This window comes from Urocitellus parryii, chromosome X (assembly GCF_045843805.1).
Source record: "Urocitellus parryii isolate mUroPar1 chromosome X, mUroPar1.hap1, whole genome shotgun sequence".
NCBI lineage: Eukaryota > Metazoa > Chordata > Mammalia > Rodentia > Sciuridae > Urocitellus > Urocitellus parryii.
Genome location: NC_135547.1, coordinates 80,377,866 through 80,402,592, shown reverse-complemented (window position 1 = coordinate 80,402,592; position 24,727 = coordinate 80,377,866). Strand labels below are relative to the sequence as shown.

Sequence of the window (24,727 nt, the reverse complement as noted above, 5' to 3'; positions counted from 1 at the left end):
AGGGCGAGAGCTAGGCCTCCCGGGGGAGCCTGTATGTCGGAGGACTGCCGGTTCCGGCGGGGCGGGCCAAGCCGCTCAGGGATCCCGCGGGTTGCAAAGGCGGTTGGCGTCTGCAGGACTTAACTTCTGCACCCACCACGAGGGCACCTTTATCTCCAAGTAGCTGAGGCCACCTGGTTAGAAACCGGGCGGGTGGGGCCGCTTCTCCCAGGGCGAGAGCTAGGCCTCCCGGGGGAGCCCGTATGGCGGAGGACTGCCGGTTCGGGCGGGGCGGGCCAAGCCACTCAGGGTTCCCGGGGGTTGCAAAGGTGGCTGGCGTCTGCAGGACTTAACTTCTGCACCCGCCACGTGGGCACCTTTATCGCTGAGTAGCTGTGGCCGCCTGGTTAGGAAGCGGGCGGGTGGGGCCGCTTCTCCCAGGGCGAGAGCTAGGCCTCCAGGGGGAGCCGCCTGCCGGAGCGGCTGATGGTTGGGGGACTAGACCTCTGTGCCCGCGTGGCCTTCCAAGATCCACTTCTCTGGGGCAACCTGTCACTTCGAGTAAACCTACCAGTTCACGGCAGCTCTCCTCTTAAGGAAGTTATGCTAGAAGTTCCTCCGTAGCTAGGCTGCAGCTGTTTCGATGAGTCTTTCATATCCCGTTAAAGTGGAGACGTTGGAGTCGCTGCTTCCTCGCCGGCCGCCATGTTGGATCTTCCAGCATAAAAGCTTTTCTAAAAAAATTCTTAAAGGTAAATAAGAACATGGACACAACATATTGAAATCTCTGGGACACTATGAAAGCAGTACTAAGAGGAAAGTTCGTTGCATAGAGTTCATTCCTTAAAAGAGGAAAAAGTCAACAAATAAATGACTTACAAAGCCTTAGAAAAAGAACAAATCAACCCCAAAAGCAGTAGAAGACAGGAAATAATTAAAATTAGAGCTGAAGGGGCTGAGGCTGTGGCTCAGCAGTAGCACGCTTGTCTGGAATGTGTGAGGCACTGGGTTCAATCCTCAGCACCACATATAAATAAATAAATGAAAGTCCATTGACAACTAAAAAAGTATTTTAAAAAATTAAAGCTGAAATCAATTAAATTGAAACAAAAGAAATAATTTAAAAAATTGACAAAACAAAAAGTTGGTTCTTTGAAAAAATAAATAAAATTGACAGACCCTTAGCCATGCTTATGAAGAGAAGGAGAGAGAGAACTCAAATTCATAATATACGTAATATCACAACAGACACTACAGAAATACAGACAATAATTAGAAATTATTTTGAAAACTTGTACTCCAATAGAATAGAAAATATCAAAGGCATCAACAAAATTCTTAAGTCATATGATTTGCCCAAATTGAATCAGGATGATATACACAATTTAAACAGACCAATATAAGTGATGAAATAGAAGACACCATCAAAAGTCTACCAACAGGGGCTGGGGATGTGGCTCAAGCGGTAGCGCACTCGCCTGGCATACACGGGGCACTGGGTTTGATCCTCAGCACCACATAAAATAAAAATAAAGATGTTGTGTCCACCAAAAACTAAAAAAAATAAATATTTTAAAAAATCTCTCTCTCTCTCTCTCTCTCTCTCTCTCTCTCTCTCTCTCTTTAAAAAAAAAAAAAAGTCTACCAGCAAAGAAAAGCCCAGGACTGGATGGATACACAGCCAAGTTCTCCAAGACCTTTAAAGAAGAACTAATACCAGTACTCTTCAATTTATTTCAGGAAATAGAAAAAGAAGGAGCACTTCCAAACACATTCTATGAGGCCAATATCACCCTGATCCCAAAACCAGGCAAAGACACATCAAAGAAAGAAAACTTCAGACCAATATCTCAAATGAACATAGATGCAAAAATTCTCATAAAATTCTGGCAAATCGAATACAAAAATATATCAAAAAGATAGTACATCATATTAAGTGGGGTTCATCACATGGATGCAAGGTTGGTTCAACATATGGAAGTCAATAAATGTGATTCATCACATCAATAGACTTAAAGATAAGAACCATATGATCATCTCAATAGATGCAGAAAAAACAGTCAACAAAATACAGCACCCCTTCATGTTCAAAGCACTAGAAAAACTAGGGATAATGGGAAAATATCTCAACATCATAAAGGCTGTCTATGCTAAGCTTCAGGCCAACATCATTCTAAATGGAGAAAAATTGTAGGTAAAAACTGAAACAAGAGAGGGATGCCCTCTTTCACCACTTCTATTTAACATAGTTCTTGAAACACTGGCCAGAGCAATTAGACAAATGAAAGAAATTGAAAGGAAATTGAAAAGAACTCAAATTACCACTATTTACTGATGATATGATTCTATACCTAGAAGACCCAAAAAGTTCCACCAGAAAATATCTAGAACAAGTAAATGAATTCAGCAAAGTAGCAGGATATAAAATCATCACCCATAAGTCAAAGGCATTTCTGTATATCAGTGTCAAATCTGCTGAAAGGGAAATGAGAAAAACTACCCCATTTACAATAGCCTCAAAAAAAAAAATACTTGGGAATCAACTTAACAAAAGAGGTGAAAGACCTATATAATGAAAACTACAGAACCCTAAAGAAACAAATCAAAGAAGACCGTAGAAGATGGAAAGATTTACCTTGCTCTTGGATAGGCAGAATTAATATTATTACAATGACCATACTACCAAAAGCACTATACAGATTTAATGTAATTCCAATAAAAATCCCAAGGACATTCCTCATAGAAATAGAAAAAGCAGTCATGAAATTCATGTGGAAAAATAAGAGACCCAGAATAGCTAAAGCAATCCTTGGCAGAAAGAGTGAACCTAGGTGGCATCACTATACCAGACCTAAAACTATACTACTTAGCAAAAGTAACAAAAATGGCATGGTATTGGCACCAAAACAGACTGGTAAACCAATGGTACAGAATAGAGGACACAGAGACTAACCCACAAAATTACAATTATCTTATATTAGACAAAGACACCAAAAACATACATTGGAGAAAAGATAGCTTCTTCAACAAATGGTGCTGGGAAAACTGGAAACCCATATGCAACAAAGTGAAATTAAATCCCTATCTCTCACCAGGCACAAAACTTAACTCAAAATGGATCAAGGACCAAGGAATAAAACCAGAGACCTGTGTCTAATAGAAGAAAAAGTATGCCCTAATTTCCATCATGTGGGATTAGATCTCAACTTCCTTAATAAGACTCCTTTGGCACAAGAATTAAAATCAAGAATCAATAAATGGGATGGATTCAAACTAAAAAGTTTCTTCTCAGCAAAAGAATCTGTGAGGTGAATAGAGAACCTACACCTTGGGAGCAAATCTTTACCCCTCACACATCAGATAGAGCACTAATCTCTAGGGTATATAAAGAACTCAAAAAGCTAAGCACCAAAAAACCCCAAATAACCCAGTCAATAAATGGGCCAAGGAAAGATCACTTCTCAAAAGAGAATATACAATCAATTAACAAATATATGAAACAATGTTCATCATCACTAGCAATTAGAGAAATGCAAATCAAAACCACTCTAAGATTTCATCTCACTCCAGTCAGAATGGCAGCTATTATGAAGACAAACACCAACAAGTGTTGGTAAGGATATGGGGGAAAAGGTACACTCATACACTGCTGGTGGGACTGCAAATTGGTGCAGTCAATATGGAAAGCAGTATGGAGAATCATTGGAAAACTGGAAATGAAACTACCATTTGACCCAGGTCTCCCTCTCCTCGGTCTATACCCAAGGACTTAAAATTAGCATACTACAGGGACACAGCCACATCAATGTTTATAGCAGCACAATTCACAATAGCTAAACTGTGGAACCAATCTAGATGACCTTCAGTAGATGAATGGTAAAAAAAAGTGATATATATATATATATATATATATATATATATACACACACACACACACACACACACACACACACAAGGGAATATTACTCAGCAATAAGAGAGAATAAAATCATGGCATTTGCAGGTAAATGGAAATGGATGGCATTGGAGAAGATAATGCTAAGTGAAGTTAGCCAATCTCCCCAAAACAAATGCTGAATGTTTTCTCTGATATAAGGAGGCTGATTTATAGAGGGGTAGGGAGGGGGAGCATGGGAGGAATGGACAAACTATAGAGGGGTGGGAGGGGAAGAGAGGGGATATGGGGTTAGAAATGATGGTGGAATGTGATGGACATTATTATTCAAAGTACATGTATGAAGACACGAATTGGTGTGAATATACTTTGTATACAACCAGAGATATGAAAAATTGTGCTCTCTATGTGTAATAAGAATTGTAATGCATTCTGCTGTTCATATATAAATAAATTTTAAAGATTAATAAAAAATAAATAAAAAGATAACAAAAGAAGAAAAAAACAAAACTAAAAGACCCCAGGGGGGAAAAAACCCAATTGATAAGCAGCCACTGCTGGATGGCTTGTATTTCATATAAAATGTGAGAGAGGTTCATTTGCAGAGAGAAATCAAAGATTATCTGATCTAGAACTGGCAGGAACTGAGAGCTTGAGATAGATGGAGATTTGTAATGTCTCTCATGAACTAATGAAGTGTTTATATCCTATTCTCATGATAAGAACCATGTGGGGACTTGTTAAATATATATATATATATATATATATATATATATATATATATATAGAGAGAGAGAGAGAGAGAGAGAGAGAGAGAGAGAGAGAGATATTAGTGATTCTCAAATTATGGTCCAAGAACTCTTGTGGGTCCATAAGACTCTTTTAAAAAATTTTTTTTGGTTGTAGATGGAACCAATACCTTTATTTTATTTTACTTATTTTTTTATGTGGTGCAAAGAATCAAACCAGTGCCTCACACATGCCAGATGAGTGTGCTACCACTGAGCCACAACCCCAGCCCCCCCTCCCCTGCCATAAGACTCTTTTTTAATCACATATCTACAAGAAGCTGGATTTTCTCCTTGTACTTCAGCCCAACATATCACAACAGATAGAATGCAGAAGCAGATACAAGATTGAAGCTATATTCTATAAGACAGATGGACACGGTGGTACAGACCTATAATTCCAGCGGCTGGGGAGGTTGAGGCAAGAGAATCGCAGTTCAAAGTTAGCCTCAGCAATTTAGTGAGGCCCTGAGCAACTTATTGAGACCCTGTCTCTTAAATAAAAAATAAAAAGGGCTGGGGGTATGATATACTGGTTAAGCGCCCCTGGTTTCAATTCCCAGTACCTATGCCTCAAAAGACAGCCATTTAGACAAGGGAAAATATAAAATAATATTACTCTTCTAATTGAATTTTCAGAATATAGTTATTTTTCATAAAAATGCTATTTATATTAATGTGTAATGGGTTTATTTTAAATAACATTATATATAACATTAGAAAATAGAAATCTCTGAGTTTTAATTTCTAATAAAGTAAATACCAATAATGATAACCCACATAAGCAAAAGTTCTTGCTTTAAGTGTGTCAAGTGAGATCAAAAAGTGTGAGAAAAATTGATATAGATAATTAAGCCTCTCAGTTGGAAATCCTGATTTAAGAAGTCTCAATTCGGGTCGAGGAGTCTATATTGATATTTTAGAAAACTAAATTAAATAAAAATTAAGTTAATTACAAATTTTATTTGTTACTGGGGATTGAACCTAGGGTCCTCTACCACTGAGTTATATCCTCAGCCCTTTTATTTATTTATTTTTATTTTGATATAAGGTCTTGCTAAATTGCTGAGGCTGGCTTTGAACTTGCGATTCCTTCTGCCTCCATTTCTGGAGTCACTGATATTATAGTCATGAGCCACCATGCCCAGCAGGAGTCTATACTTTAAGAAAATTACACCAGGTGCTTCCTTGGTATGTTTGATAAGTGCCAAGCCACACAAAGGTGTTCAGGTGTTAGGGAATTTTATAATGAGTGCCAGACAGAGTCAAAACTAGGTGAATCCAATGTTTGTCAAGCAGAAAAGGGTTGGTCCACTTGAGGTTGATAAGATTGTATTTGCAGTAGAGACCTTTGATGACCAGATTTTTATAGCTCTGTCTAGCAATGTTGGCAACTCAGGAGCAGAAGCAGAGAAAGATAGCACTTTAAATGAGCTGGATGGGGTTTGAGGGGGTTAAGTTAACTTGCAGTAGATATATATGGTTGACATTCAGGTTGTATACTGAGAAGCTCTGTCTTGAGATTTTACTTGGGGAGAGTTCTGGGACTTATTAAGTGTGGGCAAAAGAGCCTAAGTTGGAAGCCTGGAGAGACCTATAGATTTTCAATGTTAGGTGAGACCTGGAAGATGTGATAGGCTCAGGAAATTTGGAACACAAGCAATTAGAAACCAACAGGGCAAACATATATCTGACAGAAAGTTACTAAGGTGTCTTGAAGGAGGACTGGGATAGGGATCAGAAAGCACTGTAAACCCTGTAAGGAAGGAAAATGTAGAAAGGATAGTTTTGTATATATGGGACCTAGATAATACTGTCTATTCGTGGTTTGATTTTTGGATCCAGGAGAAGAGAGGACCTTGGCATGCTAGTTTGCACTGTTAAAAAAATATTACAGTGAGACAGCCACATCAATGTTTATAGCAGTTCAATTCACAATAGCTAAACTATGGAGCCAACCTAGATGCCCTTCAAGAGATGAATGTGATAAAGAAAATGTGGTATACATACACAATGAAATCTTACTCAGCATTAAAAGATAATAAAATTATGGCATTTGCAGGTAAATGGATGGAATTGGAGAATATCATGCTAAGTGAAATCAGCCAAACCTCTAAAACCAAAGGTTGAATGTTTTCTCTGATAAGGAGATGCTAATCCATAATGGGAGGGTGTTGGAAAGAATGAAGGAACTTTGGATTGTGTAGGGGGAGTGAGGGGAGAGGAGGGCCTGTGGGGATGGGAAGGATGGTGGAATGAAATAGACATTTTTACCCTATATACATGTATGATTACACTAACTGTGTGACTCTGCACAATGTACTGCCAGAGGAAAGAGAAGTTGTGCTTCTTTTGTGTACATGTGTCAAAATGCATTCTACTGTCATGTATAACTAATTAGGATAAATTTTAAAAATAACTAAAATAAGGCTGGGGATTTAACTCAGTAGTAGAGTACTTGGCTGGAATGTGTAAGACCCTAGGTTCAATCCCTGTTTCATACTAGGTACATTAGGAAATGGGTTTTCCAAGTGGGTGCTCTAATTAGACGTTTTTAGTAAGAGGACATCATCTGTATGGCATGGCTGTCCCATGTGCCAACTTGCTTCCTGGCATCTGTCCTATATAAAACCCCAGCAGAATCATACATGTTGGAAATGGACTGGCACATGTGTTCATTTTGAGATATATCTTCAAATTAATACTACTACTAAAAAAATAACAATACAGGGCTGGGTTGTGGCTCAGTGGTAGAGTGCTTGCCTGGCACGTGCGAGGCCCTGGGTTCCATCCTCAGTACCATTTATAAAAATAAATAAATAAAATAAAGGTATTGTGTCTAACTACAACTAAAAAGGCATCTAAGTTGTTTCCATAGTTTAGTTATTATGAATTGAGGTGCTACAAACATTGATGTTTAAATATTAAGAAAAAAGGAAAAAAATAACAACATGAAAATTTACAGCAATAGCTAATGTTCATTGAACACTTCCTGTATGTCAGGTGCTATGGTAAGACCTTATACTTTCTATACATCATCTTATTTATCTTTTTTAGCAACAACCTTCAAGGTAGGTATTATGGTCTCCCTGTTTATAGGTGAGGACACTGTGGCTGACTACAAAATGAATTATACTACTTTCTTGTAGGATTTTGATCAAGCCTCTTTCCTGCCTCTGGACTTTTATATATTCCTACTCATTCCACCTGGAAAGCTATTCCTGCTAATTCCTACTCATCCTTCTGTGCTCAATCTAAGAAAAACTTTTTTCAGGAAATCTTCCCTAATCTCTTGAATAGATTGTTCCCTCAATATATACATGTTTTTGAGAAAATATTTCATTATGTTGCCCAGATTGGTCTTGAACTCCTGAGCTGAGCTGAAATCCTCTTTCTATCTCAGTCTCCCAAGTAGCTGGGACTTATAGGCACATGCTAACCCATGTGACTCCCATCATATACACTCTTACAGCACCTTTTATTCTTTCTTTACAGCAGTTATTACAATCTGTAGATTTACTTGCTTATGTTTATCATCCTGACTAGACCATGTCTTCAGAGAAAGTTGCTCTTTATACTTGTGAAGATATCATTTGTTTTCAATAAATACTCATTCAATCAATGAATTAAAAAATTTGTTCACAAAGAGTAAAGAAATCTGCTCTAAAATGAGGTTGGGCTGGGCATGGTGGTTCATGCCTATAATCCCAGTGACTCAGGAGGCTGAGGCAGGAGGATGGGAAATTGAAGGACAGCCTCAGCAAATTAGTGAGACCTTCTCTCAAAAGCTGCGGAGGAGGAAATGCAGCTTATGCTGGGATGGAGTAGTAGAGAGAGACTATTGAAGGTCAAGGAGGCAGTTGGGTGTCTCTGTACTTGCCATCAGGTGCTGGTATAGAGGCTTACAAAAAAGTTCTTCCATTTTCTGTGGAGGATGATGGAGTTCAGGAATGATAAACTAAATAATGTTTGTGTCTTCTTGTTAAGCAAGGGCATTAGATGATTGAAAATGAACATGTATTTTCAAAAGAGAGAATCTATCCTCTCTGGTCCCCTTCTCCCTACCTTCCATGATCTTCCCTGACAGAATCCAGCCTGCGAAGTGGTCGGAGAAGGCAACAGAGCTCCAACTACTCCAGAGAGGAGCAAAGCAGTCCCCAACGGCCAACCTCTTCAGGAGGAGGAAACCTGGAGTTTTATGTGCACCAGGCAGCTTGGACTGAGCCCAGGTGACTTGTGGCCTGGCTAGATCCCTGAGCCTGATGGATTTCTGACAAGGCAGCTAGGGATTCTGTGGTTGAGTACTGCAGTGACTTGGAGGTAAGATAAACTTGGTTTCTTTTTATATTTAAGCCTTTGATTAAATTCCTTTTGGGAGGACTCCTCCCCTGATGGCTTTGATAAGCTCCTTGTGTCTCAGCCTGGTGGGTTCAGTTATCTTGTTTTTTTTTTTTTTTAAACAAGAACAACAGTTATGGTTTAAATGTCCCCATCAAAATTCCTGTTGAAACCCAATCCCCATTGTGAGGTATTAAGAAGGTGGAAACTTCATCTGACTGTGGTATTGGGAGGTGGGACCTGTGAGAGGTAATTGAGGTTAAATGAAGCCATAAGGGTGGGGCCCTAATCCAGTGGGACTGTGGCTTTATAAGAGGAGGAGAGACCTAAGATAGGATGTCTGTCTTGCTGTGTGATGCCCTGTGCCACATTGGGACTTTTTACAGTGTCTCTACTAGCCAGAAGGACCTCACCAAGTGCAGTTGCCCGATCTTCAACTTCCCAGCCTGCAGAACTGTAAGCCAAATAGAATTTTTTTGGTAGTCTGTAGTATTGAGTTATAGCAACAGAAAATGGACTAAGGCAGCAACATTCAGCAGTGGTAGTAGAGATGAAAAAGAGGATGTGTAGGGAGGGGAAGGAATCTTGTTGTTGGGACTGCTATCAGGGATGGCCTGGGGTTGGGCTTTGTTCAGAGCCACAGAGCAGGGACCCCACCTTCTTCCTCCTTCCACTCTCATCTTCTTGTTGCTAAACTTGGAAGATATCACTTAGAGGATAGGAGTCAAAGGTTTCACACATTTAATGGGTAAAAACACCTAGAGACTTTGTCAAGGTTTTCACATAGGATCACAGTGGCTGCTCATTCTCATGCCAGATGCCTTAAGGTGGTGGAAACTTTTAGGGTAGTTGTTCCTAGCCTCAGGGATACTTTTTGAGGACCATTGAAAGGCCAAACATATACCTATACCTATACCCATCTATCTATCTATCTATCTATCTATCTATCTATCTATCTATCTATCTATCTATCCATCCATCCATCTATCATCTATCTAAATGTATATATGTACATACATACATACATACAAATACACAAGACTTTGCATATCATTTTGGGAAGTTAGGACCCAGGGGGGTTTTCATGGACTTTTAAGTTTGAAACCTCTTATCTAAAGTATTTTCTTGGACTGGAATAGCAGTTGGGTAGCACTTTTAGGTCTTATATATTCTTTCTTGGAACACGATTGGTGCTCAGAAGTCTGAGAGTGCTACAGAATATATAGTTAGCAAACTAATATCGCATTGTACCCTTTTTATCTAGTATTCACCCTGTCTACTCTAAGTGATGTAATATCCTTTTCAAGTGGTTGTCTAGCCTCTGCTTAAACACTTCCTGTGACAGGGAACTCGCTGTCTTTCCTGAGACACACTCAAGTTTGTCATTGTGCCTATTTAAGCATACTTAGAACTTAATACAACACTTCAGATGATTCTGTTATATAATGTACTTTCTTTCTAGCCCAGCATTCCCCCCTTTTTGTCTCTTATACACACACACTCTCCACTAACGAAGGTGTCTTTGTCTTTGTGCATTTATTTACTCATTCTTTTGTTCAACCAACAATTAATTTATTCAACAAACATTTTCCAAGTCCCATTTCTGTTCCAGAAACATCCTAAATATGGGGAAGGGATGTATAGTTGAGTAAGAAATGGTCTGTACATATTTTCATCCCAAACTGGAACTCCAGAGCTTACTATTCTATAAATCCCTTCAGATTGCTATCAGATCCATTACTTTAGCAAGATATGGTGTCAATCAGCTGTCAATTGATCTAGTGGTATTAGTTCATACATCTTACATTTCCATTTCCAGAATTCATTGTTCCCTTCTTTTTGAAAATTAGAACAGTTGCCTATTGCCATTTCTGGCCACATGTACCAATCCTTGTTAATCCTCAAAATTCAACAAAAGTGAGCTCCTCCTGCACCCCAGGACTCCACACCATCTTCCTAGTTATTTCCCCTCTACTTTCAGAGGGAAAAGGTAAGGACTCACATAGAACTTGGGGTCTTTCCCTTGTTTCTGTGGCATTTTTCTTATAAATCTTTCCTTGTGGCATGGTGCTTGTGGTCATGTCAAGCCCATGTCAACTACTCCACTTGGGTAGCACTGGCCTTGCTCATAGAGAAGTACCAGTTTCCTACCAGTTATAGCAGATCTCATGTATCTCACATATTGTCAGAAGTTGTGGCTGTGTATCAAAAGTTCTAGACAGTGCTGGGGATATACCTGAGTTGGTAGAGTGCTTGCCTAGCATGCACAAGGCCCTGGGTTCAATCCTCAGCACCACCACCTATATATATATATATATATCAGCTGAACACAGATAACCTAGGTAAAATTTCATTTTAAAAATCAAGGGGTGAGCTGGGTGTGGTGGCATATATACTATGGAGTATTATTCTGCATTAAAAAATGACAAAATCATAGAATTTGGAGGGAAATGGATGGCATTAGAGCAGATTATGCTAAGTGAAGCTAGTCAATCTTTAAAAAACAAATACCAAATGACTCCTTTGATATAAGGGGAGTAAACAAGGACAGGGTAGGGACGAAGAGCTTGAGAAGAAGATTTACATTAAACAGGGATGAGAGGTGGGAGGGAAAGGGAGTGAGAAGGGAAATCGCATGGTAATGGAAGGCGATCCTCAGGGTTATACAAAAATGACATATAAGAGGAAAGGAGGGGTAAGACAAGATAATACAAATGGAAGAAATGATTTACAGTAGAAGGGGTAGAGAGAGAAAAGGGGAAGGGAGGGGAGGGGAGGGGAGGGGAGGGGAGGGGGGATAGTAGAGAATAGGACAGACAGCAGAATACATCAGACAAGAGAAAGGCAATATGTCAATCAATGGAAGGGTAACTGATGTGATACAGCAATCTGTATACGGGGTAAAATTGGGAGTTCATAACCCACTTGAATCAAACTGTGAATTATGATGTATTAAGAACTATGTAATGTTTTGAATGACCAACAATAAAAAAAAATAAATAAAAAGGGCTGGGGATGCAACTCAGTGGTTAAGCATTCCTGGATTCAATCCCCAGTACCAAGAAGAAGAAGGAGAAGGAGAAGGAGAAGAAGAAAAAAAATTTTAAAAAGTCAAGGTGTGAATGAAGCCAGTGTAGTCTCAGAACTTGGGACACTGAGGAGGGAGGCTCACTTAAGCCCAGGAATTTGTAGGCAGGCCAGCCTGGGTAACAGTGAGATGCTGTCTAAAAAAAAGGTATGGTGCTTAAATCAATGTGATAAAAAATGTGTGCCATTTAGCTAGTTTTTAGCTTCTTCCAGAGAATTCTAGAGGTAGAATTCTCCACAGCCCAACGTGAATGCCACCATCAGCCTCTTTACTTTTCCAAATCTTGCTGGTTCTTCACAGCATGCATTACATCGTGGGGAAACTCACCCTAGTCCACGCACATCTCCACCTTGGTGTTTCCACTGATTAGCATTCTAGTTGATGATTATACAAGCCATGCAATTTAGCACTTTTATCACATAGTCTTTTTGTGTGTGTGTGTGTGTGTGTGTGTGTGTGTGTGTGTGTGTGTGTGGTGCTGGGGATTGAACCCAGGGTCATGTGCATGTGAGGCAAGCACTCTACCCACTGAGCTATATCCCCAGCCCCATAGTCTTTGTTACTTTTATTTATTTTTTTGTGGTGCTGAGGATTGAACCCAGTGCTCACATGCTAGGCAAGCTCTCTGCCACTGAACTACAACCCCCAGTCCTCATAGTCTTATTTGCTATTGCAAGTACATATTCTCATATGTGTGACTTCTCTGTTGGGTACTTAGAATTAGGGTGAGCTTTAATAGACCTTTGGTTTTGCTTGTTTGTGATGCTGGGGTTTGATCCTAGTGCTTTGCATATGCTAGATAAGTGTCATACCACTTAGCTATATACCACCAGCCCTTGACTTTACATTGTGTTTGTGTGTGTGTGTGTAGGTGGGGGGGTACTGGGGATTTAGGCTTTGCCATTCAAGTGAGATGGTACCTAAGCTAATTGTTTGACCCACACAATAAGTTGGGAAAATAGTAGATGCCTACATGATGGCATTTGAGGAGTACCAGAAAAACTGTCCCAGATCCCAAACCTTCTCCCTCCAGGCCTTCATAGTATCTGTGTACTCATTAATACTTTGTTCCTTTGATTCTTGTTTCCTGACAACATTCACTATGCAAATGCAAATAATTCTATGCTCTTATCTCTGTAAATACCAGTAAAGGGGCCAGGGATCTCAAACCAAGATATTTCAGGGGGCTATTCTGGGAAAGGGGGAACTCCAAGGTATTCCATCGCCCCTTCAACTATAGCTACTCTCCATTTGTTTTTTGAACTAATGTTACCCTGAAACTTAATTTATAAACCATTTGGCTGCAAAACCAATTAAAAATTTTTCTGTAGGGCATGAGTTCTCAAACTCTATTGTGCACAGAGATCTTCTGGAAGGCTTGTTAGCACACAGATTACTGGGCCCCATCCCAGAGTTTCTGATAATTTACATCTCTAACCAGTATTTAGATGATGATGCTAGTCAAGAGAGCCTGCAATGCTTAAGGGGAATGTGCCAACAGCTCCCCAAAATCCCCTAGGAAAAGCACTGGCAGGGGATAATGGGAATGTAGGTAAAGAGGAAAAACAGGAGAACATCTCTAGAAGGGAAATTGACTGTCTCAATAAATCAGTTTCCCTGTTGATTTTTGTTTATTTTGAGTCTCTTCACCTTGATATCTGAAGAAGTTACCAATGAGGATTTCTGACTTTGGGACTTAGGTAGTCCCAAAACCCCAAAGAAGAGATTCTCTATGCCTAATCCTAAGCACAACTGGGAGTTTGGTAAGAGTTTATTGATTCAGGACTTCCTGAAATTTTGATTTACCATGAAGTCGAAAGTCATAGGATCTGAAAGACCCACCAGGACTTCATATAGGGCCCTATATAATGCTAACATGCTGGATGATGGAGTCATTTGGCACTGGCAGTATAACACTGACATTAGGAAATCATTTATTTATTTATTTTTTGGTGGTGCTGGGACTGAACCCAGAGCCTTGTGCATGAGAGGCAAGCACTCTACCAACTGAACTATATCCCAAGCCCCTGACATTAGGAAACTCTAATGAGTTGGAGAAAAAGAAGCTGGTCAGTGTTCTAATCCTACCAAATATACAAATCAATAGAATTAGAGAGTGGTTTACAATATAAAGACAATTTTATTGCCAATAAAAGCCTTTAATAACTCATTTTATCCTGTTTCAGTAGGACCTTATTCTTTCTGATGAAAATCCAGTCATAGCATCTCTCATTAAAAATAAAATTATTTTGAAATAAATAAATATATAAAATAAATAGCATATACATTTCATAAATAGTTTGTCCTTATGCACAGTATCCATGCTTACATTTTAATATCATTTTCTTATAACCTACCCCATCTCCCACTTCCAATGGCAGGAAAACTGCATGTCAGGACGAATGAGAAATCTGCAGAGCCAATGTAGGGATGGCTTGCAGCAGGGCTAGAGCCCCAAGGATTTCCTTAATGAGACTTTTCCAAAGCTCTGTAGGTAGCATCTATGGCAGATTCCTTGGTCTTTTGTTTATACCCATTGTCAAGGTATTTGGGTAGATTGTGGGGCAAGACACCCCTGGTCCTTGGCAGGGGCCCCCATTATTTGTTGTGCCACCTCAGGGGAAAAAAACATTAATAAAGAAAAAAGTATATACAAGATTCCCTTGGGCCCAACCCTCCCCCCATCCCTCCCCAAAATAACCCAACCTTGATATACACTTTGAACAAGGCAACAGCTAGGTCAAGTTGAATGGTAAGTGCTTCGGTGTTATCTAAATTGATAGGAAGGAAGGATTCAAAAGCTATGAGTATAGTGCTTGCAGGGACAACTGTGGCCCCAGAGTACATGGGTCACAGAGGTCACACCAGAGGTCCATTACCTATAGCGGAAGAGGTCTCTGGACATGGAGGGCAACTTAGAAGGATCTACTGGCCTGGGCAAAAAGTGAGTGAATTTCTGGTGCCGTTTAGTCCTGTATCCCTCCCGGGGTGAGCCGTCTTTATTCAGGGCCACATAATACTGTCTCTCCGAGTCCGAGTGTTTGTACAAGGTGGACGCATAGGTGTTGTACCAGTTTTCTTCAAACTGTTCCCGGAAAACACATTCACGTGTGAGTTTCTTCTGTGAGGGTGAGAAAACAAAGCAGAACCCATTATATAACCATTTTCCCCCATCCCAGCTTGCTGGTGGAGAAACCCTGAAATATCAATAGCACAATGACATTAGAAAATTTCAGTCCACTTGCCCTGTATTACTGAGATATCTGTCTTCCAAAAAGCACAAAATACTCCTAACTATGTCTCCTTCATCCTTTTTCATGAGCCACACAAAAATGTTTTCGGTGAGATCTTTCCTGAAGGAAGGAAAGTAGAGGAGATGGCCTCAGCTGGCTCTTTGAGCCTGAGAATTTCTGTTATGGCTTTCTAAGGCCCTGCTGGCACCCACTGAGCATTCTCCCTACTTAGGGCTAATAGCATTCAAATCCATTGAGATTACAGTTAACCATGTCCACTGACAGGCAAAGGCCTTGGATCTATATAAAGCTCCATGGGAGGTGAGCTGTGATCTCTCCTAATGAAGGGTCTCAGGCCTGTCAGTTGGAAAGCTCAGAAAAGATCTCCTTGAAAAGCTCCTCCAATCTGGCTACTTCAAGCTGGCAGCTCCTGGGTCTCTTGCCTCTGTCCCTTCTCACACTTGATCCGGCCACCATACTATTTGCTGGGGTTGCCGATACCGAGTGCTGGGGACAGGCCTATCTCTTAGGTGTCAGGGAAAAATGTGTTCTTATTCCATGGGGTGTAGGCAGCCAGAAAGCATGCTATGTGACTCAAAAGTGTGAGCCAGGAGTTGGGATTCCCTGAAAGGGTTAAGGTCAGCAAAGTCACTTACCATTCCCCAGTGCTGGGCTAGCTTCCAGAACAGAGAAAATGTACTACAGCCATCCCAGTCCTACTGAGGGGCTCAGAGCTGTCACCAGAGCCTGGAACCCTCATTCTTCATTTGTTTGTTTCATTTGGCCTTTGGGACTCAGCTAAAGCAATCTGGAAATCAGGGACTGTGTTTTTAACCCCAGATCCTCAATTTGAAGGCCAGCTCTTCTACTGCCTATTTTTGTGCCTGCTACTCCTCTGGGTATACATTAAAAGTGAGACGTGCTCCTTGGGAAGGTTAATGTCCTGAACCCTGGCCATCTACTGACAGACCGGCACAGCTTACTGTTCTCATCAGAGCAGCTGGCCCTCCAATGGAAAAAGTGAGGCAAACATATCACAGAAAAGCTTATATTTGGTGGGGGGCTGCCAAGATGTAACAAGGATACACTAATCCTTTACAGTTGACAAAAATGTTTTCAAGTGCTAGATACAATTTTTATCCTTTTGCCTTACATTGTCCAAATGCTGGTGGAAATAGCTTCTGAGGGAAAGAAAACCTGAAACTTACCGATCCATAGAGTTCTCCTCTTTCATTCATTCCTAGGTATAGGCCAGAGTCCACTCCCCGGATGCTGATCAGTCCCACAGCCAGACTAATAAACTCCAGAATTCCTAGAGCAAAAAAAGAATGCCATTCTGTTACTAACATCAAATTGAGAGAAAGCTATTCAGGTGGCAGGAGCTACCAGTCATTTATTCCCAAATGGAGGCCAGCCCTAGGTGCCTTTGGTGAATTACCAGATGAAACTATCTTTTGCTACAAGAATGAAACCTTGAAGAAGGTTCTTATAGTCTCTCTGAGCCTCAATTTTTCCATGCTTAAAATGGGGAAAACAATGTCTGCCTCTATTTAACATTCTTAGGCACATTTTTGTATATTTATTTTGTGGTGCTGAGGATTGAACCCAGGTCCTTGAGCATGCTGGGTAAGTGCTCTACCATTGAACTACATCCCCAATCTCTTAGGTCTATTATGAGGAAGAGACCATGAGTAACTTTGGCTACAGAAGCTCCATAATTATAAGATGCTATTGCTATCAAAAACCACCCATTTTGCTGGGCAGTGGTGCATGCCTGTAATCCCAGCAACTTGGGAGTCTAAGGCAGGGAAATCATAAGTTCAAAGCCAGCCTCAGCAACTTAGTAAGGCCTTAAGCAACCTAGTTAGACCCTGTCTCAAAATAAAAACTAAAAAGGGCTGATGATGTGGTTCAGTGGTTTAGTGCCCCTGGGTTCAATCCCTGGTGCTGAAACAAACAAACAAACAAAACAACACCCATTTTAAGAACCAGGAAGGCAGGCAGCTTTCTCATTGTAAGAATGAGGCCAAGTTTCTTTATCATTCCCAAAGTCACTTCCCTCATCCCCAGAGTACACAGCATTACCTTGCTGTCCTCTAGGCTGAACTTGTTTTGCACCCTCTCAGCTCCCATGTACTTCAAGCCACATGAGGCTGTCAACTGCCTGTAGCTGACTCTAACAAAGGCCACACAGGCCACTAACTTTGCTCCCCCTGCTTATGTCAGGAGACAAAACTTGGCCTCATGAGAACTTTCTTCTAAGTGCAGGCCCAAGCTGACAAGCCTGTCATTTATCCCTTCTCTCTTGAGAATTTTGTCTATCCACAGCAGAGTTGGCAGGTAGCACTGGACTTCATACTGATTTGAGATGTTGTAACTTTAAGGGGAAAGGGAAGAAATTCAGAAATGTACTTCTAGCTGACAAGGTTAGAGGTGAATATTTTTTAATGATTTTGTTTGCCCCCAGGAGGAGAAAAAATCAAACACAAAGAGGGTGAAAGGACCCAGAAATGAAATCCTGGTGATACTGAAGACTTCACATATTTGTCCTAACATACTGTAGTACATTTATCTACTGGATATAGACATAATAATCAACTACATTGTCCTTGGATATTCCTGTCTCTAACTACTACAGTTTTCAACATTTTAAAGATCAGAAATTTGATACAGATTGTCTGAGGCATCCAAAGGTATGAAGTAAGTTCATATCTAGCTGTCTTTCATTTCAGAAGTGTTTTTTTTTTTTTTGGTACCAGGAAATTGAACCCAAGGGTGCTTAACCAGTAAGTCACATCACCAGACCATATTATTTTTTATTTTGAGACAGATCCTCACTAAATTGTTGAGGCTGGCATTAAATTTATAATCTTCCTGCCTCAGCCTCAGGAGTTGCTGGGATTACAGGTGTGTGCCACCATGCCCAGCTCAAGAATGCAATTCTTAAAGCTAATAGAATTCAAAGTATTCTATGTAATCTACATAGCAGGAGGAATCAATTCCATAAAAATAAAAAATTGTAAGTGGTTAATTTGGAGGTTTGAAAATCCAGTGAGAGGTCTCTTCTAGAGCTCTAGTGACTTGGTCTGGTGGGTGGAGTGTTTCAGGCAATGCGGCTCTGGGGGCACATGTTTCCACACCAAGCCAGATCTATTCCAAGGACATAAAGTTCTACTGCTGCCAGTCTATAGGACTTAGGTTTTGGCCTTTGGTCTCTTGCATTGAAATCCTCTGAGTTTAATTCCCAGTCTGCCTGCTACTAACTATTACAGTTCAAAGAAAGGAGTCTTGGGAAAAGAGATTGACACATAATGGTAGAAGGGAAGGGAAAATAGCTAGTTCTAAGCAGGGGGTTAAAACTGATTTAACGCATCCAAATCTCCAGTTGTATCTCACAAGATTCTGCCTTGATTAACATTTTAATAAATGAATTGTAAGAAGTCATAGGTGGATTGCTTATCCTAGTTCCAGAAGACATACAGCTGAGAGGGATGACTCAATCAAGATCCAAAGAAATTTCAAGAGTGTGGAAAAATGGGTTGTCTTCAACAAAATAAGCTCAATTGGAATCAATATAAAGTCCTGCCCCATGGTCCAAAACCAATTTCCCAAGGTGTTTGTGTTGGGGTTTTGTTAAGGGAGGGTAAGCTTCAAGTGCTGATAGTTGAAATTAACCATACTCCTTAGCTCATGGCCTATTATTATAATTGATGTGTATAAGGGCTTTTCAGTTACCTATTTCTTTTTATTTATTTATTTTGCAGTACTGGGGATCGAACCCAGAGCCTTGTGCACACTAGGCAAGCACTCATTAATTGAGCTGCATCCTCAGCCCTATCTATTTCTTTTTATCTCCAAATACTACTCTTATTCACCTCCTCTCTTCAGGCAACCACATCTATTTTCTTGAAAACATGTACTGTCATTTTATGTTTGTTATATATTTTTTCAAATTTGCACTGGGGATTGAATCCAGGGTCTCAAGCATTCTATGTGTATTTTATTTATATGCAAGCCTGCCCATCTCTATGATGGGGAGATGTGGCTCAGCAAAGCATATGCAACAATGGCTTAAGAGATTTGATTGAACTAAGTATGCTTAGAATGATGGGTGATTAACAGGATTATTAAAAAGCTAATGAAAAACTGGTGATATAAAAATTAAAAATCATTTAAAAGCTAATCTAAAAAATGTGATCTAAGGCTGCACTGAGAGAGGTCTAGTGACTAGCATAAAGGAGGGTATTGCCCCCCCACTAATCTGCTCTGCCTCAACTATATCACACTGAGTTCTACTTGTTCTACTGCATTTAGAGGTGAATATGGAAAAACAGGAGCATGTTCAAAGTAGAGTAGCCTGTATAGCAATGAAATTAGAAACCAGGTCATGATTCAGTTCTGGGTGCTAAACTCTGAGGGCCACCAACTAACTGGAGCCTTTAGTTCTTTGCTTTGCTCAGGCAGATTATTTCCGAGCTTCAAGTCTTAGTTCCCTCATTCTCTAAGTATCTCATGTCTCTGACTACCCTGAGCTCATTAAGTAGCAGAGGGCAGCTTGTGATCTCACCACCCAAGACCTGGTGTGAGAACAAATCATGAAACCAAGAGGTGTGGCCATTTGAGTCACCACAGTTTTTCTCCAACTCTCTGTTCATCTTAATGCCAAAGGACAGATCATACAGGAAGTCACTTGGGTTGCATCCAGTAACAGGGGTCTCCAACAGCTGGAATCATCCCTGCCCAGCTGTCTTTGGGCATCATTTCCCTTTGCCAACTTTCCTATTAGCTGGATTCAGACTGTGGGAACCCAGTGGCACATGATGATGGAACAGATATTTCTAAACCTTCTCCTGAATTCCAGCCAGCATGAAAGGGGAGAGAAAACAAGCCATTTTCATATTTTCCCAGCTACAGCTGGACAGGGGTGTTAACAGCAAAGCGTTGAAGTAAAGTATTAAGTAGAAAAAGTTTGTCCTCAGTTCTTTTACCCTTTAAAGGTCCAGGACCTCCCTCTACTCTGCCTCATCTTGACCTTCATCTCAGGATCTACCCTTTTCTTGACAATTTCCAGGCTCTTCTCTTCTTACACCTCTCTCCCCAGGCCCTCACTCAAACCTGATCTGTCCTGGGCCCCACTGCTTCAGAACCTAGCTAGATGTGTCATTTAATCTGGTTCCAAGATTTGCCTGAGCTCCCTCAGCCATCCTTTCAGACCTTCAGGGCCAAGACAGTGCTGCCTTGGCATCTTGCCAAATAAAAACCAGATCGCTCAAAAACCAAAGCAGCTGCATGAGCCTGCTCCATCCCACCTGGCAGGAGGCCTCTCCTCCAGCCTGGCTCCCAAGTCCTGCTCTGCCAGTTCACAGGTGCCCCTCAGGAATGTCAGGATCCCTGTGAACCTCATACACACACTACCAGCCAGGCAAGGATTGAAATACTCCTGCTACTGATTGCAGATGGAGAACAGGGAGCATATGCTGTGCCAACAGGTTATTATTTGGAGTCGAGGCTGCTCTTGGGCTCAGCCTGACTCGTTCTGAACACATGGATTCCAGGGTAATCCTTGGGGGCCCTGCTCTCCAATTACAACAAATAGCTATTTACTTTACATGGCCTTTGGAGACTACCTCCTCCCCCCGAGCAGAAATCTATAATATTTTATATCTTAAGTCTGGCCTACTTTACCCTGCTGGAATGTTGACTGCTAAAGCACTTATGGAATGTTAAAGTTTCGATTTATTGAATACCCTGGCTGATTAACTCAAATGTGGAGGGAGGAGAGAGTTAGCAAACTCAAACGCCACCTCTTTCTGTGCCAAAAGCTAAGCTGAGAAGGAGTAAGTGTGTGTTTGAAAGTTGGCAGGGGAGGTTACAAAAAGACAGCTTTGACCAGTTATCATTTCCTTTACAGGAAATACATGCAACTGCCAGGAAGTCAGGGAAGGAGGAAAGGGAAAAGGTGATGCAGAGGTGGTCTCAAGAACGGGGGGGGGGTGTTGCAGAAAATATGAATATGAGAATGAATTTTAAAGGCAAAACCAAAAATGAAGCAGTCAGTTAAGCAGCAGTGAAAACATCCCTTTCCCTGCCAGTTTTATTTCCTTTGGTTTCTCCTTAAACTTAACACCCTTAGCAGGCCTGGGAGATGAAAAGAAATCAAGATGTGTCTTTAGGGAGGTAATTAAAGACCACTTATCCCAAGAGCCTATTACTGATTTATGTTGACCTTGTAGGTTATTGGGTTCAGCTCAGCCACAGAGTCAGACAAATGCTTATAGCTGCTGGGAGCTGTATTCATAGTTTCTCTACTTTCATTGCCCCCACACTTCAGTTCTCCATTATTTTGTGACTTTTCTGATATATATGCAAATGTATATATATATATATATATATATATATATATATACATTTTTTTCTTTTATATACTAATAATTCCATGATTTTTAGGCCATTTCTTGGAGCCTTTGAGGTCAGGGTGGGAGTCCCATTCCTTATGAAGAGGAACAAAAGGGGAATGCAAAATCACAAGCCATGGAAGGGAAAGGAGCCAAGTTAACACTCCCTTTTCTCCCACCCCACCTTATCACCCTTTTGAGGACCTGCTGCAAGTTTATACAGACACCTGCATCCCTCCATTACCCCTCCCAACCTACTGTACTCCAGCTCTGTTTGAGTGCATTTTTCCAAGATGACATAGACCTCATTAGGGTTCCTGCCCGCTCCCAGCAAGGAAGACCAACCCTGGTTCTAAGTTGTTTGCTAGGCTTGGCCTTACCCAGAGACTGGCCCCCATCGCCCCCCCCATTTTACTGGGCACACGGGATGCAGCTCTGGAAAGGCATGGAGAATAGGAGAATGGGGAGATTTGGAGGTGGGGGAGGGTGGGAAAAAGGGAACCATGTCATGCTTGAAGGTAGGCAGAGCCTCTTGCTGGCTAAGAGAACATGCCCTTCTTGGATCATAGGGATCTTGGGAGGAAGTAGAGGGCAATAGGGGATGGCGGGGGGAGGAGGAAAGGTGTGACAACTTGGAGAATAGGAAGTCCGAAATAAAAATGGAAAATGACTGAGGAGGGTACACATTTGCTTAGAAACCTAGTAACCTCTGTCCCAGATCAAGGTTTATATTAATTGTATAATTAGTTCTATATGTGAGACAGGCAGCTGTGTCCTTTCAAGAATCTGCATAGTGGCAGGCAGGCAGAGACAATCCTGGGTGGAGGTTAGATACCTCCTGTCCTAGGTCTAAGGGACACCTGTTTCTGGGTCTGGGAGGGAGCTCAGTAAAATTTGCTACCTGAAGCAAGGAGTCCAGAGATAGTTCTAGGCAAAAGCTGCCCCAGAACTTGTGCCCTTACAAGATGGACACCGCGAAGTTTTTCCTAGATTCCTGACCCCCAGCTCATGGTGTGCTGCCCGGACTGGCTCCTACCCTGAGCAGAGCAACCCCGAGGCAGACAGGTGCCCTGGATGCTCGGTTCCTGCCAGCCAAAAGTGATCCGGGCTTCGGTCGCCTGTCCACCACGCCCATGGCCCGCGCAGGCTCCTGCTCCTGGCAATCATCCGCTACAGGCCTGCTGCTCTCGAGGCTCGGCCCGCGCTGCAGTTACGGTCCGGACCTCCTAGTAAAGAGCTCCTACTCCTCTCCCAGCTCCACCTGCTTTCGTCGGAGGCTCAGCATCCAGCTCCCAGAAGGAGCCCCTAGCTCCTAGGGGAGGGAGGGTGGAATGGGGAAAGGAGAGGCCGCACCGCAAGGCGCCTCCGCCCCCTCTCGAGAGCGTCCAAAGGGTGCGGGGCTCCCGGACACCGCGCGGCTCAGGTCCGCGCCGTCGCGTCCCGCCTCGACGGGCCCTGGCGGCACTAAGCCAGGGGCGGTCCGCGGGCCCCAAGCCGGAGCCCAGAGCCCTCAGCTCCCCAGCTCGCCGTCCGCCCGCCTCCCGTTCCTCCCGGCCGCGTCCTCACCGAAGCGGCTGTGGTCGTGGCGGGTGCCGTGCACCGTGCCGTTGGGGAAGATCTCCAGGTGGAAGCCAGTGCGGCAGTAGAGCTGGCGGCGCCGCAGGATCCCCTTCAGGTGGGCGAAGTCTGTGGGCGAGCCGCGCTGCAGCTTCCCCTCGATCTGGCCCAGGCGCTCGTTCAGGAAACCCGGGGAGTCAGCTAAGGGCACGTTCCCCAGAGACGAGGAGAAGCCATGCAGATCCCAGTCCAAGGAGGCGAAGACCCCCCCTACCTCCGCCATGGCAGGGCCGACGGCGGCGCGGGCTGTGCGGGGCGCGCGCGGGCCAAGCCGGGGCCGCGGGGCGCGAACTGCCTCTCCCCGCGGCGGGCGCGGGCGATTCGCCGGCGCTCGCTCGCTGGTTCGCTCCGCGCTCTGCCCAGCTGCAGTCGACGTCTGTTCGCGTCCAAGGAACTTCTCAGCGGCGGGGAGCGTGGGGCAGCGAGCTCCTGACCTTGCTCTCAGTCAAAGTGCCTCTTCCCCTCCGCATCCATCTCTCCTGGCCTCTCATAGCTGGCTTCGTAGAGCTATCAAATGCAAACAGCACTTTATATACATACCCACTCCCCTTACATTGACATATTGGATATTTAAATACAAGCCACACCTCACTGGCATCCCCTCAGAGATTGGTGTGTGGGTTCTTTTTTTCCCCCCTTCTCGTATCCATTTGGCTCTTTTTGGGAGAGGGGGGTGGAGGGGGGAGAGCGAGCTAGCTTCACTCCCTCTTTTATTATGAAAAAAAAAATGGCAGGAAAAAGCTACACATTGCAGTGAGGCATAACTGCTTTTGGCAGGTTTTTCTGAAACTGCTGATGAAATAACGGAGCCCAGTGCGGGGAGGCCGTTGGCGCCCACGGCCACTCAGGCCTATTTAGTGGGGGTCGTCTGTCTGTCCGTCTGCTGCACTGGGGCGGTCCCCACCTCCCATGCATCTTCAGGTTACTGGCCTCTGGAAAGTGCCTTGAGACCAGGGCTTCAGCCCCATCTTATTTCCCGGTTGGTAGGAGGCTGCAGAAGGGGCATCTGGCCCAGGACAGTGGTCTTTGTTCCGCTGGCCCCTAGTCCCACTCCCCACCTGTAATTCTGCAGGGGGCTGAGGAAGTGAAAAATCCGGAAGCGAATGCAATTGCAAAATTCAGGATTGGGGCTAGTGGCGGTCCCAGCAGACACCAAGGCGGGGGCCTTAAGGGGTCTGGGAGGAGCGGGAAACCCCACTTCTTTCCCCCTGGAGGAAAGAAGACATTTTTTAAAGAGACGTTACAGCTTTGGCAGGTGGGGGAGTAAGGAATAGAAAGCGATCTTTTTGAAAAATGATCTCTGCTGGCTTTCTGGGCGCGCTTTTACAAGGCTCTCGTGAACAAGCTCCAGGAGAGGCCATTGGAAGCCTGGTGGGGGCTTCCCCCCACCTGGT

The 24,727-nt window shown here is 42.7% G+C and overlaps 1 protein-coding gene across 2 annotated transcripts; it reads right to left on the bottom strand.

Moving 5' to 3' along the window:
* Positions 1-14,855: 14,855 nt before the first annotated feature.
* Positions 14,856-23,556, bottom strand: Fgf16 (fibroblast growth factor 16). Of its 2 annotated transcripts, none has more exons than XM_026405581.1 (3): positions 23,283-23,556; positions 16,530-16,633; positions 14,856-15,209 (listed from the first exon to the last, which is right to left on the bottom strand). In XM_026405581.1, the coding sequence occupies exons 1-3, from the start codon at positions 23,554-23,556 to the stop codon at positions 14,964-14,966; spliced, it is 624 nt and encodes a 207-aa protein (XP_026261366.1). In that variant the 3' UTR covers positions 14,856-14,963. The 2 variants fall into 2 exon arrangements, with proteins under 2 accessions (XP_026261366.1, XP_077650135.1); XM_077794009.1 differs by lacking the exon at positions 23,283-23,556 and adding an exon at positions 22,753-22,931.
* Positions 23,557-24,727: the final 1,171 nt, after the last annotated feature.

Bases quoted from the DNA above. Each gene is read 5' to 3' on its own strand.
- Fgf16 (XM_026405581.1), bottom strand. From the start codon at position 23,556: ATGGCGGAGGTAGGGGGGGTCTTCGCCTCCTTGGACTGGGATCTGCAT. The intron at 16,634-23,282 runs GTGAGGACGCGG...TTTTTGCTCTAG, and splicing joins CCACGACCACAGCCGCTTCG to GAATTCTGGAGTTTATTAGT. The intron at 15,210-16,529 runs GTAAGTTTCAGG...TCACCCTCACAG, and splicing joins GAGGAGAACTCTATGGATCG to AAGAAACTCACACGTGAATG.